Source organism: Phodopus roborovskii, unplaced genomic scaffold (assembly GCF_943737965.1).
Source record: "Phodopus roborovskii unplaced genomic scaffold, PHOROB, whole genome shotgun sequence".
NCBI lineage: Eukaryota > Metazoa > Chordata > Mammalia > Rodentia > Cricetidae > Phodopus > Phodopus roborovskii.
In genome coordinates this window covers 12704540-12721801 of record NW_026126636.1, presented here as the reverse complement: position 1 = coordinate 12721801, position 17262 = coordinate 12704540, and the positions used below count along the sequence as shown (strand labels likewise).

At 50.3% G+C, this 17262-nt stretch overlaps 2 protein-coding genes across 6 annotated transcripts; both read right to left on the bottom strand.

The window, feature by feature from the left end:
- Positions 1 to 694: 694 nt before the first annotated feature.
- On the bottom strand, positions 695 to 10242 carry Slc27a5 (solute carrier family 27 member 5). Its single transcript, XM_051207769.1, has 10 exons — positions 9319 to 10242; positions 8085 to 8294; positions 6955 to 7113; positions 5685 to 5809; positions 3457 to 3651; positions 3280 to 3370; positions 1885 to 2083; positions 1383 to 1480; positions 1091 to 1221; positions 695 to 1009 (listed from the first exon to the last, which is right to left on the bottom strand). The coding sequence occupies exons 1-10, from the start codon at positions 10004 to 10006 to the stop codon at positions 833 to 835; spliced, it is 2073 nt and encodes a 690-aa protein (XP_051063726.1). The 5' UTR covers positions 10007 to 10242; the 3' UTR covers positions 695 to 832.
- Positions 10243 to 12127: 1885 nt separating this feature from the next.
- Zbtb45 (zinc finger and BTB domain containing 45) lies at positions 12128 to 16741 on the bottom strand. Of its 5 annotated transcripts, none has more exons than XM_051207777.1 (3): positions 16541 to 16741; positions 13483 to 14785; positions 12128 to 12853 (listed from the first exon to the last, which is right to left on the bottom strand). In XM_051207777.1, exons 2-3 carry the CDS (start codon positions 14783 to 14785, stop codon positions 12597 to 12599), a joined length of 1560 nt encoding a protein of 519 aa, XP_051063734.1. In that variant the 5' UTR covers positions 16541 to 16741; the 3' UTR covers positions 12128 to 12596. The 5 variants fall into 5 exon arrangements, with proteins under 5 accessions (XP_051063734.1, XP_051063737.1, XP_051063736.1 ...); XM_051207780.1 differs by having other exon boundaries at positions 16399 to 16559; XM_051207779.1 differs by lacking the exon at positions 16541 to 16741 and adding an exon at positions 16264 to 16399.
- Positions 16742 to 17262: the final 521 nt, after the last annotated feature.

The following is a 17262-nucleotide window of genomic DNA, read 5'->3' as shown; positions in this document are numbered from 1 at the left end:
CAGCCAGGATTTCTGAATCTTCTTCGAATCCCCCATGACAGCGCCCCTTACCAGCAGGAAGTAGTTTGGAAAGAACAACGCCCAAATTCCCAAATATTGTGTATAAATGTTTGTTTTCATTTAAATGGACTTGGTTATATAAAATAAGTAAACACACACACACAAATAAATAAATAATAAAAGGAAACCTTTCCTCTCCATTTTGCTTTTGGTCATGGTGTTTCATCACACTGATAGTAACCCTAAGACACCTGGTAACAGTAGAAGTATAAATCACTTTTTTTTTTTTTTTCAAGACAGGGTTTCGCTGCTTAGCCCTGGCTCTCCTGGAACTCACTTTGTACACCAGGAGATCATCCAGCACTCGGGAGGCAGAAGTAGGCAAGTGTCTGAGTTCAAGGCCAGCCTTGTCTACACAGTGCATTTTACAACATCCAAGGCTACACACAAAGACCCAGAGTTGCAGTCAGCACTCTCTTCTCTTCTCTGGAGTAGCTTCAAACTTCAAAGCTAGTCCTCCCATACCCTTGGTCTGACAGGGATGCTACACGTGTGTGTGTGTGTGTGTGTGTGTGTGTGTGTGTGTGTGTGTGTGGTCCTTGGCAAAACCCTGGAGCACACATGGGGCAGGGCAGGGGCAGCTCTGAAGAACTACATACATGTACTGTTTCAAACCCACGCAAAGACTCCTGCATACACATTCAAGTTTATTCTCTACGTGATACGATGCCACGGGCATCTGGGATCCTGACAACTTTGTGACGTTGGCAGTGAGAACCCTGGCCAGTGTCGATTCCCACACTTCTGGATAGCCCTTCAGTTGGAGAGGAGGTCATAGCTTCCACTTTCCTTCACACACAGCCTTGTACGTGTCTGGCGTTAGAGTCTGGAAGGTCTGGTTCCTGTTGTCCAGTATGTACAAGGGGTCAGCAATGACTCCCACATCAAACCCCTCACGCACCAGTTGTAACTTCACCAGCTTGAAGGTGCTTGTGACCTCCAAGGAGTTCTGCAAAGCAGTAGTCATGAGTCTCTCATCGTAACACCAGTGCCCTTATCTATTCTCCCGTCCCCGCTACGTCTCCCTTACCTGGATACGGATGAAATGAGGTGTGGCATAAGCAGGGAGCCAGGAATGGACATGCTGGTACAGCTTCTGCCCATCAAAACTATGTCCAGAAGCCAGTTTCACAGCGGCCATGCCGACCTTTCCTTCGCACCCTGGAAAGCACACTGGTCTCTCTCACCTGTACCAGCTCTGCTCACTGGCTGTGCAGTTAGCCACAGCTCTCAACCCCTCCGCACCCTAACAGTGTCCCCAGTTGCAATGACGACCACCCGCAAAGGGACAGGATGTTTAAAGTCGGGCAAATTCTCCATACCTGGCACAGGCACGCCATAGACATTGACTTCCTGTAGGAAGTCTAAGCTTAACAACACTCCCTCCACCTCTCTCGTGGACACATTTTCACCCTTCCACCTGCAGGGTAGGAGGCCGTGACCCAAGGCAGGAATGATCCACCCCCTAAAAGGGACACTACCCTCCCCAAGAAACCCAGCCCCTGAGAAGAGAAGCCACAGCCGGGTGTTGGGGGCACACGCCTTTAGTTCCAGCACTCGGGAGGCAGAGGAAGGCAGATCTCTGTGAGTTCGAGGCCAGCTACAGAGCTAGTTCCAGGATAGGCTCCAAAGCAACACAGAGAAACCCTGTCTTGAAAAATCAAAAAAGAGAAAGAGAGAGAAAGAAAGGAGAAGCCACATGCTAGGAATAAAGAACACATTCCAGAAAGGGATGCTCTACACCTGGGAAGAGAGGGCCCCCACCCATCCCTAGGGAGGCTGGACACCCCAGAAGCCCCATCTCCCAACCCACCCATGCCTGACCGGAAGGTATCACCCAGGCGGTCCCGGAAGTACAAGAAGCCTTCACTGTCCAAGGACAGTACATCGCCAGTATTGTAGTAGAGGTCTCCTATGCGCCGCACATCAGTTACCAGTTTCCGCTTGGACTGTTCCTGGGAACCACGGTAGCCCAGAAAGGGTTGGCTCTTCAGTACCTTGGTCAATAGGAGTCCTGCCTCCCCTGGAGGTATACATGGAAAATAAGCCCTAAGTGAGAACCCCACCAGCTCATGAGGCAGCCCATGTTAGAGGTCCCCCATTCTTCATCCACATAAAGGTAGAATGAAATTGTACTGGTAAGGCTGGAGAGATAGTCAGTGGTTCGGACCCTGGCTGTCATTCCAGAGGATCTAAGATTAGGTTGCCACCATCCACATGGTGCCTCATAACCACCTCCTGCAACTCTAGTTTCAGGGGATCTGCACCCTCTTCTGCCTTCCTCAGACACCAAGCGCACACACGGTGCACATAAATACAGACTATATATATATAAATTATATATATATACATATATATGTCTATGTATATATATAATTTAAAAAACATATTAATGGGAAATGCTCTGACCTAAAGTGAGAGAAACCAAAAGGAGGACAGAGGAGAAACTTGGAAAATAAGAGTTCTGAAAAAGAGAAGGTAGCATCAGGCCGGGTGTTGGTGGTGCACACCTTTAGTCCCAGCACTGGGGAGGCAGAGACAGGCTATCTCTGTGAGTTCGAGGCCAGCCTGGTCTACAAGAGGTAGTTCTAGGACAGGCTCCAAAGCTACACAGAGAAACCCTGTTTAAAAAAGAAAAGAAAATAGAGAGAGAGAGAGAGGGAGGGCAGCATCAGGGTGTCCACAAGAAACGGAAACAGGGAGAGGGGAGGGGGAGGGACTGACAAATGGGGGTTGGAGAACAGACATGCAGAGTCCTTGCAAAAGCGCAGGACACAAAGTAGGTACAGGGTAAGGGACAGATATCTAGGCAGTTGTGACCTCTACAGAAAGCTCAAGAGAACCAATAGACACACATCAGTTCGGTAGAACAGAATAAAACTGAAGCAGGAGAACTGGGCAAAGCCAAAGTCCTGTAAGGCAGAGGTCCCCAAGTGACAGTCACACAGGACAGTGGCTTGAGTTCAAGGTGAGGGTTGCAGACACTACTACCTATCACCATGTTAAGACTTTGGGCCAGGTATGGTGGCACACTCCTTTAATCCTAGCATTTGGGAAGCAGAGGCAGAAGGAATAAAGAGTTCTGAGTCCAGCTTAAGCTACAGGAGATAGTACACTAAAATATTGGAAGAAAAGAAATAATAAAAGGACTTTGGGCAGATTGTTTCAGCTAAAGTGGTGGAGGTGACTTATCCCTCACATATCCAAAGACCTCCTTACCTGGCCTCACAGGGATGCACAAACCCTGTTTGTCCCTCAAAGGCTCTGCCATCTCCATGTCAAACTGGACAAGCTCAAAGGGACTCAGCATCTGGGATGGAGGGTGGGGGGCATTGGCAAAGGTCCTGGGGGCTCAGCCTCAGGACCACCATCACACTGGGAGTCCCGCCCACTCACTCGAAGGAAGCAGTTGGTCTTGCCCACAGCCCCGCAGCGCCCCACATAGTTCATTAAGCCCATGTTGCCTTCTGTGGAGCCGTAGAATTCCCAGATCTGAATGGGACCAAAGCGTTGCTGGAAGGTTTCCCACACATCTTCCCGAAGTCCATTGCCCATTGCCAAGTGGACTGTATGCTTCTTGTCTTCTGGTTGCTGCAGGGGACATCCCAAGAAGGGTCAGAAGTTGGGGCCCTGGAAGGTCTGGCTGGGAACAAAGTCTTTCTGAAGAAAGTATCTCAAGTGTTAATATTGGGAATCACCTGGAAAGTGGTAGTGGCGGGACCTATGGTTAGGGACTCTATCTGAGGTATTTAAGAAGAGTTAGAGACATGGGTGCTGGAATACCTATAATCCTAGCACTCAGGAAACTGAAGCTGGAGGAGTATTAGTTGGAGATGAGAATGAGCCACATAGCAAATTACAGGCCAGCCTGGGCTATATTGTCATCTCAGATAAATTATCCCCGCAGACATTATAGGGCAGTTTTGCCTATAGGAAGTTTCTTGGGGTACCCTCATCTGTAGTTACCTAGCTAGGAGTAACTGGAGATATCAACCACCTCCAATCGTACCTCCGGCAGGCATCTCACCATCTGACACTATTTGGGGTCATTTTTCCAGGGACATTGATCTAGAAGAATTGCTACCTGAAGGCATTATCTACAAGGGTCTCTGTGGAGTGGTGACATTTATCTATAGGTAAACCTGGGAGTCACTTGAAACCTTAGGAAGGGAGTTTACCAGGAAGGATTTTCATGGGGTTTTTGATTTGCAACTGAAGGAGTAGGGAGAGACTGGGAGGTGAGTCATATTGCCTAGAGACGGTTTCCTAGGGACCACAGCTCACTGCTCTAAAGAATAAGAGCATTTTTGTTTGTTTGTTTGTTTGTTTTCCGAGACAGGGTTCCTCTGTGTAGCTTTGGACTACTCTGTAGTCCTCACTCTGTAGACCAGGCTGGCCTTGAACTCACAGAGATCTTCCTGCCTCTGCTTCCAGAGTGTTGGGACTAAAGGTGTGCTGGGCGTGGTGGCACACACCTTTAATCCCAGTACTCAGTAGGCAGAGGCAAAGGGATCTCTATGAGTTTGAGGCCAGCCTGGTCTATAGAACGAGTTCCAGGAGAGTCAAAGGCACAGAGAAACCCTGTCTTGGAAAAAAAACAAAAACAAAAACAAAAACAAAAAACAAAGAGTATCTAGCATCTAGTGTGTTTACCGGGAGTCGCATTGTTCCGGGAACTTTATATAGTCAATTCATTTCATGTTTACAGCACTCCCTTCAGGTAGGAAGTATTCTTATTCATGCCAGTATCTACCATTAGTAGATGTATTTGCCATCTTGACACAATCTAAAACCAAGTGGGGAAGGCATTTCAGTGAAGGACTGAAGGTTAGATTGGCCTGTGCCATGTATGCCTGTGAGGGAGTGACTTTGGAAGAAGACCCATGCTGAATGTGGGTGGCGTCATTTTATAAGCTGAACCAAATGAAGGGGAAACAGCAAATTGCGTATTGGCATGCGTGCATTAATTCATTACTTGAGGCTGTTGACTGTGGATGTGATAGGAGGAGCTGCTTTAAATTCCTGCAGCCTTGACTTCCCCACAATGATGTGCTATAATGTAGAACTGTGAGCTAAAGAAACCTTTTCTTCCTTAGGTTGTTTTTGGATTTTACAGCAAAAGGAAGCTAGGAGACGCCAGCCCAGGTGACTAACCATCAAAGCACACATTGGAAAATGTGGAAAGTGGGCTGGAGAGATGGCTCAGTGATTAAGAACACTAGCTGCTCTTCCAGAGGTCCTGAGCAACGACATCGTGCCTCACAACCATCTGTGTTGAGATTTGGTGGCCTCTTCTAGTCTGTAGGAATGCATGCAGATGGAACACTGTCTACTAAATAAATAAATAAGCAGACGAATAGGTAAACACTTAAAAAAAGAAAGAAATAAAATGTGGAAAGTGTTTGAGACAGCATCTCAGTATAGCCCAGGCTAACATTCAACTCTCCGTGTAGCCAAGAGGTGACCTTGCTTGAGACCCAGAGGTCTTCGATGTCTTTGACGTCGGGTCTCACACATGCTAAGCCTGTACTCTATTTCTGGGTCATGTCTTCACTCTGTATCTAAATCTTTATGTGGACAGTCATCTAGGGTTCCATGCCTGGGAGTTCACTTTGGTGCCTTACCGAGGGAACATTACACAGGTATCGCAGAACCTCACCCACATACTGGATCACTGTTACACGGTGCTGCCGACAGTCAGCCCAGAAGCGGGAGGCAGAGAACTTGGGGGCCAGGACACAGGTGGCTCCTGGTAGGAGAAAAAAAAAATGAAATGATCATGTTCCATGTTGCTGAGAGAAGCTATATGATTACCTGGTTTATAGCATTTCAAATGCAAAATAATGCCACACTCTGTGACAATGACCTATGTACCGAAAATTTACCAGTGAGGTGTTATGAGTTTGGCCCATGCCTGCCCCAAATGAGGGGATGGTCATATGTTGTGAAAGGAGATTTTCCCCGCTACTCTGGGTTCCATTGAACCTGTGTTTTCTCCACCAACCAGGTCCCACAGCTGCTTAATGAAATAACCACTCAGAGACTTAATATGTATTTATAATTGCTTAGCCAATGGCTTAGGCTTCTTACTGGCTAGCTCTCTCTCAATTATTAACCCATAACTATTAATCTGTGTATCACCGTACAGGCATCCAGGTAGCTTACATGTTGTCTGTCCTTTGTCTTTCTTTTTCCTGCCTCTTTGTTCAGAATTCCCACCACCTAGCTAAATCCTGCCTGTCCATTGGCCAAAACAGCTTTATTCATCAACCAATAAAAACAACACATGTTTTCAGCATACAGAAGGACTTCCCACATCAGTGTAGCTCAGTGGTAGAGCACTTGCCCCGAATTTACTAGGGAGGGACTGAGCATATATAAGGTCTATCTCCTATCCTGCAAACTAAACAAACTATAGTAGTCTCTAGAAGGCATTTTCTTTTTGTCCTGTTTTCATTTTCCATAAATATTTTTTTGTTAATTTATTTGTCTTTTTGGTGGGGAGGCAGTTCAAGACAGGGTTTCACTATGTAGCTCTGGCTATCCTGGAACTCACTCTGTAGACCAAGTTGGCCTCGAACACCACCTGCCTCTTCCTCCCAAGTGCAAGGATTACATGCATATGCTACCACCACCAGTCTAAGACCATGTCTTTCAAGGAAGGAAAGGAAGTAAAGTCTCTAAAACTGGACATGGTGATACATACCTGTAATTCAGCACTTGAGAGGAAGACCAGAAATTCAAGGACACCTTAAGCTATATACCAAATTTGAGGCCAGCCTGGGCTACGTGGCCCAATCTGGTATGGGGAAAACAAACTCAGGGTACAGAGTATAGAATTGTGTCCCTTTGACTCTTCCCCCACGAACACACTATGCTGCTTGGAAGACTTACCAAGCTCTATGCAGCCCAAGACTCCGAGGACAAGGCCACTCACATGGTACATAGGTAAAACAACATAGACCACATCATCAGCTGTGGCCCCACAGAACGATGCTAATTTGCTCATGTATAAGGCTCGCTCGTGTGAGATGATGGCTGGCTTTGGGAGTCCTGGAGAGTGAGAGAGCAATAAGGGTTAGGAAGAGAAAACACTAGAGCAGGGTGGGTCTCCACAGACGACAGCCTGCCTGCCCTTGAACCTCTCACAGAGGACCATGTATGAAGACTTTTCTGGGTAAGGTCAGGCAAGCCTATATTCTTGGCACTCAAGAGGGTAAGGCAGCTACATAGGGAGTTCAAAGCCAGTTAAGGCTGCTAGAGCAAGACTATCTCAAAAGACAAAAATAAATAGCAATAAACATGAAAACTTGGTATCTTGTTTTTGCGTGTTCTGTTTTTTGAGACAAGATCTCTCTGTCTGTGGCTCAAGCTAGCCTGGATGCATACTGACCTTAAACCCTTCCTTCCTTCTTCCTTCCTCCCTCCTTCCTTCCTTCCTTCCTTTTTTCCTCTTTTTTTCCATCTTCCTTTCTTTCTGTCAAAAAGGACCTTCGCTCCCTATTTATTTATTTACTTATTTACTATTTTGGTCTTTTTGAGACAGGCTTTCCCTATGTAGCCCTGGTTGTTCTGGAACTTGTTCTGTAGACTAGGCTGGCCTCAAACTCAGATCCTCCTGCCTTCTGAGTGCTGGGATTAAAGACACTGCCACACCTAGCTTGAACTTCTTTTTTTCCTTTTTAAAAATGTAGAATGGAATGCTCTGTGAACTTGCCTGTCATCCATGCACAGGGGATATGATAATTTGTGTGTTGTTTGATTTTAGTATTCAACCCACCTAACAGAGCAGACCTTGACCTCTACCTCCTCCAGCCTCTTATCTCTCTTGAGAGCAGGGATTTACATGTGAGCAGCACCACATCTCACTCTGGCTGGTTTCCAGAGCTGGGGATACTAAATCCAAACAAAATACAACCGTACTTGGGGTCACAGTCAAAGTCAGAGGCTGAGTGTCAGAGGACAAACAGAAAGTGACCGAGGTCAAGGTTAGAGTGTGGAGGGTGGGGACAGGGCCTCCTCACCAGTGGTTCCTGAAGTATAGATGAATAAGGCAGGACTTCTCCAATGGATCTTAGCTCGAAGGTTGGCAGGCACCGGGTCACAAGGGGCAGCATCCAGCGCAGCCCCCAGAGACTGCACACCTGGAGTGGGTGAGCTGTGGCCAAGGTAGAAGCAGCAGATGTTCTCTGCTAACAGCTTGGGAAGGATTTCTTCCAGGTTCTCCTGGAGATCTACAGGGTCCATCAGAGGAGAAAACAGGTAACTCTTACCTTCCTTCAAAAGCAAGAGGGAGTCCCAGGGACAGAAAAGCAGGTGGCAGAGAAAAGCTTCCCCATTCTTGGATAAAGAACTTGGTGGGGCAGTGGCAGTCTCTTAATCCCAGCACTCGGGAGGCAGAGGCAGGTGGATCTCTGTGAGTTTGAGGCCAGCCTGGTCTATAAAGTGAGTTCCCGGAAAGGCTCTAAAGCTACACAGAGAAACGCTGTCTCAAAAAACAAACAAACAAACAAACAAAAAAAAAACCAAAAAAACAAAAAAAACGAGGGGATTGGTGGGGGGAACAGGGGAGGACAGGAGGATATGGGAACTGGGATTGATATGTAAAACAAGCTTGTTAATAATGTAAATGTTTTAAAATTACATATTTAAAAAAAAAAGAAAGAAAAACAAAAAGAACTTTATAATGCCAGGCTGTGGTGGTGGCAAACACTTTTAATTCCAGCTAGCACTTTGGAGGCAAGGCAGAGGCAGGCAGATGGATCTCTGAGTTCAAGGCCAGACTGGTCTACAGATCCAGTACTAATACAGCCGGGGCTACACAGAGAAACCCTGTCTCAAAACACACACACAAAAAAAACCTTATTATTCATGAAATACAAATTTAGTCAAATAAAACTGGGCATCATGGTGCACACCTTTAATCCCAGCACACAGGAGGCAGAGGCAGGTGGATCTCTGTGAGTTTGAGGCCAGCCTGGTCTACAGAGTGAGTTCCAGGACAGGCTCCAAAGCTACACAGAGAAAACCTTGCCTCAAGCCTCCCTCTTCCCCCTAAACTAATCAAATAGGGTTGAAAGATTTAGGGAAAAAATATTTAAAATGATGACTCTAGAATTACTTTCCAGGTAACCAACATTTTGACCCTTAATTGCATGGAACAGGAGTAGATATAACAAATGCTCTCTGCCCAGCTTCCAGAAACTTCTGGCCTCCCTTGCCTCTGTCCCCCTTTCTCACTGCCCCTGCGGTACTCACCCGGGTCCACAATGAGCACACTGGCCTCAGAACTCAGCACACTGTGTAGCAGGGGCATCCCACGGCCATGAGGGTTGATCCAGGCCACAGGGCAGCCTAGCTTGGCCAACCCCAGAAACACAGTCAAAGCTGGAATGTTCTTGGAAGGGAGTGCTAAGAGAGCGACAATGTCTCTGTCCTTCTGGCTCTTGGCATCCTTCAGCATTGCTTCCAGGGCCCATGCTGCCTGGCAGGCCCTGTCATTCAACTGGCTGTTGGTGATGGAGCCGGCCCCAGGGCCTGTACACACCAAGGCCAACTGGTCAGGCCGTGCCCGTGCTTGCCGCTCCAAAGCATCCACAAAGGTCTCTGGAGGCTGCTTGTTAAAGAGTTGTCTAATTTTCAAGGCACAGGAGAGCATCTTGACTGTGTAGGCCACATCCTTGTGTAGCCATCGTAGTCCCGGGGGTAGTTGTGGGGGCAACAGAGCTAATGTGAGAGCCACAGCTACCATACTCAGCCAGTGGGGCATCCAGGAGCCCATCCAGGGTTTGGCCAGAAATGCCAAGCCTACCATCACGAAGCATGTGGGATCTCCCAGGATCCAACGCAGGGCCAGGGCCATAGCTGCTGGCCACGGGGGCTGCCTCAGGCCAACCAGCAGAAGCAGCAACAGTAGTAGGAAGATCAGTTTCAACCAAACACCCATGGCGCTGACTCTTCTGAAGTGGCTGAGAACTGTGTAGTCTAACTTCCTGCTTTTAACGGAATCTGCCTACCCCACTCCCCAACTATGACCAGGTACTATCAACAACTTCTCTTATCCCCTGGACCTTGTCCTTTTGTTAAATAATTCTTACTGGCTGGGAGTCCTATAGTTCCAGCCCACTGGACCATCACCAGGCCTGTTCCGCCTCCTTTGGTCATGGCCAACCAGCCTCCTTTCGAAGGCTAACATTTGTCTCCATCTCATGGCTGTAAAGTATGGGAAACCGGGGAAATAAAACCTGCCTAACTCCAGCCAAGTGAAAAAGCACAGTTAAGAAGCACGGCCAGGAGCCGGATTGATGGCTCAGTGGTTAAGAACACTGTTCTTCCTGAGGACCCAGGTTCAACTCCCAGCACCCACATGGAAGCTTACAACTGCCTCTATCCAGTTTCAGGGGACCTGAAACTTCTCGTGGTAAAAATACTAATGCACAAAATAATAAAAAAAAAAAAAACCAAAAGCCAAATAGTAGTGGTACATGCCTTTAATCCCAGCAGAGGCAGATGGATCTTTGTGAGTTCGCGGCCAGCCTGTTATACAGAGTGAGTTCCAGGATGGCTGTTACACAGAGAAAGAAAACAAGAAGCAGCTCAGCCTGTATCTCTACTTGCCTATTTCAAGGTCCTTTTATGAGACCCAGTCCTGGCCCTGAACTAAGGGAAACTTGTTGACTGTTGGGTACACAGTAACAGCTCAGTAAATACTTACGACACCTGGATTTAAACACACATCTCTACTCCACCATGAGCCTACTGCACCAGTGTATCAGAGGTGGGAAGGAGACAGGGCGGGTGATGCCTCTCTCTGAGCTGATGGCAGATGTTTATTTAAGGATTTGTTTATTATGTATTCAGTGTTCTGCCTGCATGTATGCCTACACACCAGAACTCATTACTGATGGTTGTGAGCCACCATGTGGCTGCTGGAAATTAAGCTCAGTGCTCTTAACCTCTGAGCCACCTCTCCAGCCCACTAGGTCACCTTCTTGATTCAGTACACACCCTGGGTCCTAGCCATTCTTCTTTCCCATCCACCTGACACAGCCATCCAATTCACTCTGGGTTCTGTAGTACTGGAGCCCAACATCCAGGGTTCAAATGTCCTTGAAGCGGCCTGGCCCCCAAAGAACCCTACAGGGCATCTCACAAGTAAGAGGTACAACATTCATGTCCATCAGAATGGGGGAGGGAGAATTTTGAGTCTAACTAAAGGTTTCTTGATGGGAGATGTCATTCTGTAAATACGTTTCTCATACTGGTTAATGAATAAAGCACTGTTGGCCAATAGGAAAGCAAGACAGGCGGGACTAGGAGACAAGGAGGAAAGAGGAAGTAGTAAGGAGGAGTCAAGATGAAAGATGGAGAGAGCAGAAGCAGACAGGCTCTCTCTCCTGTAAGATGAGACCACGTGGAAATACATAGATTAACAGAAATGGGTTAATACTTAAGACAGCTAGTAGATAAAGCTTTGTGTTCTCCCTGGTCTCTCCATGCTGACTCCTCCTTAGTACTTCCTCGAATCCTCCTTGTCTCCTAGTCCCGCCTGTCTTGCTTTCCTATTGGCCAACAGTGCTTTATTCATTAACCAGTATGAGAAACATATTTACAGAATGACATCTCCCATCAGTGTCTGGTTGGAAGGGGACTCGATTTCTGCATCGTGTATGTAAGAGCCAGCATTGGCACTGGGACTGGGCTTCCCTCCCCACAGGGTTAACACAAGAAAACTGGATGAGCTAGGCGGTGGTGTCGGACACCTTTAATTCCAGCACTCAGGGAGGCAGAGGCAAGCGAATCTCTATGAGTTTGAGGCCAGCCTGCCTGGTCTACAGAGTGAGTCTCAGGACAGCCAGAGCTGTTACACAGAAAAACCCTGTCTGGAAACATGAAAGAAAACGGAACGACTGTTATAAATGCAGCCCACACACCTAAATCCCAAAATAAAATTCCAGACTATAAAACCAAATTGTGTCTACCTGTCCAGGAAATCGCAGGGACTGCAGGGACTGCAAAGGTACAACCCAAGACCAAGCCCCAATCTCATAGCCCAGAAAGCTAGCCATGCACTGGCCCAACGTCCTTTATTAGAACAGAATCCTAAAGTCCCATGGTAGGTCTAGCTGAGCCTCCATAGGTGCTCAATGAGAGAAGGGTGGCTCCAGGCTGGGGATGAGGTCAGAGAATTCTAGCCCAGCGCTGGGGCAGAGGACAGCCCTAGACATCATACCCCGACAGGGGGTGGGGCGAAAATCCTGCATCAGGTTCCCACAGTTCCAACTCAACCAGGAAATGGTCTAGTTCTCTGAGGTGGCAGGGTCCATGACCATCCTCTACCCGGTCATGTCCCTTCCAGAGATGCTAAGCATGTATAGGAGGAAATTGGGTTCTGGGTCCCAAGTCCACAGGGAAAATGGTGGCGTGAGAGTGGGGTCAGGGAAAGTGTCCATATTCCGGAGCATGAGCCTTCTGGTGGAGTGAACCCAGTCCAAGACTCTGACTGCACCTGCGCACAGTGCACAGCGGGATCCCGATCAAGGTGCAGGGTGAGCTGCCAGGTGGCGCTCCAACAATGCACGATGTGAGAAAACCTTGCCACAGGCAGGGCAGGGAGCACGCTCAGGCCGGTGTGTGCGCATGTGCACATTGAGTGAGCTCTTCTGCGTGAAGCGCTTGGCACACACAGCACACTGGAACGCTCGCACACCAGTATGTGTGACCATATGCTTGAGCAGGTAGTCGCGTAGCGAGAACGATCGCCAACACACTGCGCACTGATGTGGCTTCTCCCCTGCAGACAAAGCAGGCCACACACACACATTAGTCCAGCTTGCTCCCCCTAGAACCTGACCTTGGTACAGACTTCTCTATTCTCTCCTCCTCAGTCAGTTCAGGACCCCTTTACTTTTCAAGGAAAACTCCTCTCCCAGACCCGCATCCAACTATGACACTATCTGCCTGGGACCCTTAAAAAGGAACCCTGCCTGTCTGGAACAACACCCATTGCCCATTTGGACTAGACGCTCAGATCTCTTCCGACTTCAAGGTTTCTTCTCTCCCAACCCACACTTCGTGTGGCACTGGTAGACCCTGGGACCCAACCTTCACTACTCAGACCCACGTTCCTTTATCCCAAGCCTCTTCCTGCAGTTCCCACCCCCCAGAAGCTGTTCTGCTTCCCACCACTTCCTTTAACCTTATTCCCAGGCTGAAGCTAGCTTTCCAAGACCTTGGGAAGCTTTGGAAGGGCAGGCTCCCACCTTCCAATCCACCGCTTTACACGGGGGAACTAAATTTTCAGGCTTCTAAGGTTAACACAAAAGAAAGCCTCTCAAGTGCCCAATCCCACCCAGGAAACAATGACTAAGGATCTCGGAAATCTGCGTGAGTAGAGGCGATTTCCTTTCCCCTTCCACTCACCGGAGTGGATGAACATGTGCTTGGTGTAGTTTTTCCGAGAACTGAAAGTCTTGCGGCAGTGGCTACACTCATAAGCTGGTTGCTCAGCACCTGAGGCACCGGGGGCGCGCACAGGAGTGCCTGAGATGGCTGTGGCCGGGGCAGCAGGGGCAGCAGGGGCAGCAGGAGTTTCCCCGAGCTGAGCGCTGGGGGCTGCATCCGGCTGGAGTGAGGGGTAGAAGGGAGGCGGGGGCGCAGGAGCTGGCCCTGATGGAGTGGGAGGCGTTGGTGCTGGCGGACCCGGGGCACCCAGGTGAAAGGGGAAGAGAGCCACAGGGGGCCCGGGGGTCTTTACACCAGCGGGGCGAGGCCCAGCCAGGGCGCAGTCCGGTGGAGCAGAGGTTTCCACTGGACAACCTTCTGGACCCCCGTTGCCTTCCTCATGCCAAGCTGACACATAACTATCTTGGAACACATCCTCGGTCACCGCAGTGCCCCGAAGGAAATCTCTCCCAGCACCACCATAATCGCTGATGCCGGTGGATGCAGGCGGGTCCTCACGTGCGCTGTCAGCTGTGGCGGTAAGGAAGCCTCCAGCGCAGTCAGGGAAGGCAGGGGGCGCCTGGCCTTCACCCATGCCGCCGCCACCTTCACCTTCTTCAGCGTCGGTCTCTTCATCCGTCTCCTCGTCATCATCTTCTTCACCTCTCTCTTCGGGAGCGGCAGTCAGCACTGGCTCCACATCTGGCCCCTCGGCCTTGATGGGTGCTGGGGGTGCAGGCAGCTGCAGACGTGCAGGCTGGCGCTGCTTGCGGCTATGTGCTGCACTGGGGTGACCAGGGGGGCGGGCAGCCAGCAAGTGGCGCAGACGGTGGCGCAGCTGCGCGGGGGCGAGTGGAGGGGGCACGGGTGGTGGCAGAGGTGCAGGCGCCGGGGTGCTGGGGACACGGGCACGCGCGATGATTTGCGTGCACTCATCAATGACGGTTTGGATGCGAAGCACCGACGCTGCCGTGAGCACCTGCAGCGCTTCGCCCTGAGCCACCACCAGCGAGCCGCTGTACAGGAACTCCACCAGCTGGCGCACCGTCTGCGCAGGCACCACTGGCGGCACACGAATCTCTGAATGGCCAAGCAGCAGCTTATCCTGGAAGAAGGGCGAGCCCGCCGCCAGCACGCAGCGGTGCGCACGCAGGGAAGCCTCACGGATGCGCACAGTCACGTCGCAGAAGTGACCGCCTAGCCTCTGCCCGTTGAGGGTCTCCAGGAGTGAGCGAGAGAAGTTCTGTAAGTGGATGTGGTGCACGGCCTCGGTCGCTGCCATCTGCGAAATGAGGAGACAATGGGGGTCAGCTAAGGACTCCGCCATCCGATGTCCTGGTCCCGTTAGTCCCTATCATAGAACCCAAGGGCCCATCTCATGCATCGTTGGCATCTCATCACAGTCCCTGAACCAACACATAAAACACACCAGCACTCCTGAACTAGGTACTATTCAGTGTCCGCCACCCCTGAAACACCAGCCTATAACCCGTTTCCTGCACCAAGGAAGATCCAGGCTTAGCCTCCTTCTGGGACCTTACCTAGCCCCCAAATTCAATATCATTAAATCACAGAACGGACCTCCTCCTCTAGAAGGGTAGCCTTGTTTAAAACAAAAGAAGCCGGGCTGTGGTGGCACATGCCTGTAATTCCAGCACTCAGGAGGCAGAGGCAGGTCAATCTCTGTGAGTTCAAGGCCAGCCAGGTTTACAGAGGAAACAAAAGAACCCCCAAACAAAACAAAACTAGGGTGTGTGTGAAGGTTTTCAGAAGGGTGGGATGCACCTCCCTCCTGGCGACTCAGATAGGAGCACCTCATCAGAGTCCCTCATACCCAAGGAAAGCAAATAAATATTACATATAGCAAAGCCCTGAGGCCCTGCTTCTTTATCATGTAAGCCCTGGGGGGTACTAAGGCCAAACTGCACAAGGGACGTGAATGGCCAGCAAGCCAAAACCCAGTGTGGTTGAGCAATCCCCATATTTCTTATGAACCTGAGACTATCATCCTAGCAGTGACCAGGCCTTGGGAAAGGGAAGATTCTCTCTCTCTCTCTCTCTCTCTCTCTCTCTCTCTCTCTCTCTCTCTCTCACACACACACACACACACACACACACACATACACACACACAGCTAGGAAGCTGAGATCTGCCAGGTGTAACCCACCATGTAGATAATTCCAGGTCTCTGGGTCTGTTTCCTAATGTAACAAATAATAAGGATGTTTCACTTGGATTCAATTCTGCTCTAAGGGGAGAGGATCAACACACAGGATACACCCTAACCCTGCCTCTCTGCGCCCTTGGCTCCCGAGTGTGGCCCCATTAAATCCTGTCCATATACAGGAGATCTCAGACTCAACGTTCCTGTATCCTTAACGCAAAGACGTCCTACCCTTTGTCGCGGCCGATTCCCCCCCTTCTCTCAGATTATTTTATGCATTGTGCCAGTCAGTCACCATTTGCCTGGACTGCTGGAAGTCACCTTGTAAGGTCCCCTACACACCCCCACCTCCGGGCCTTTCCCTCACGCGACAGCCAGGGGGAGCCTGCCAACCTAGTTTATCTGGTTAATGAATTAATTCTTCAAACGAACCAAGGCTTTGCACCTGCCTCTGCCGGCGGCCTCCTTTTCAACTCGTATGCCAACCCAGCTCCTCCTCAAACCCAGCCCCTCCCTACTTCCCGGAGGGCTCGGACTCCCCAGATGCAGCAGGACCTTCCTGGGTGACTCCTGGGTGAACAAAGGCACACTCTCACGTCTACTGCTGCATCCTCGCCGCCTCGTCCTCGCCTACGCTGTGCACCTTGCTCCTGCAAACTGTCTCTCTCCCGCCCTGCGCCAGAGCCCCTTTCAGGCCCACTGCGAGTGCACCCACTTTCCCGCCTCCGCACCCTTGCCCGCGCCCTGCCCCGATCCTGCAGCGCCCTCTCGCGTTCGCAACGTGTGCACCGATCCTCACGCGGGCGTCCCTCCCCCGGCACGCCCCGGCCTTCCTCCTGGCTCTGAGGCAGGGGGATGCCCGCTCGACCCCACCTCCGACTCCCCAGGCACCAGGGCCTGCAGTGGCTGTCTCCTGCTTGTCAACTTGAAGGCCGCACTTCCGGGACGCGAAACGGAACCGATGGCCGCGGCGCAGGCCGGAACGATAGTCGGGAACACGTTTCCGGTGTTTCTATTACGACTAGGCAGTCATTGGGCCCAACTTCCGGTCTGGTCCTCGTTAGATCCAAGATCGCAGAAGCTGGGGGATGCGGAGGTGCCCGGGATCGGTGGGCCTGAGCACGCTTCCGTCGTCGCCGGGCTGGTATGAGTGAGCTGTCAATCAATCCTCTGGCCACGCCCTCGGCGTTCTCTGCCAGACAGGAGAGGGCGCTCGAACCCGAAGGCTGAGGGCCTGGACCTACTCCGCTGGTTTTTCTCCTACATCCGAGCGTCTCACGTTCCCATCCCAGATGAGGACGCTTTGTGGAACATGGGCCCTCCTTCTCGGGGAAGCATCCTCATCCCCTGCTCTCACCTCGCCTCACCCAGACCCCCAGGAATTCACTACTCTTTTACATGAATGGTTGTGGAATCAATGCCCCATCTTGATCAGAGATCAGAATAGGGTGTAGGAGGTGACACGGGGTAGAAACTAGGCAGACACCAAACAGCAGGGATCAGTTGCCTAGCCAGAGAGAACAACAGTCATCCAAAAAGTCCCCCGAAGTGGTCCCTATGTTGTCCGAGGCACTGGGGAACCAACCCTAGCAAGT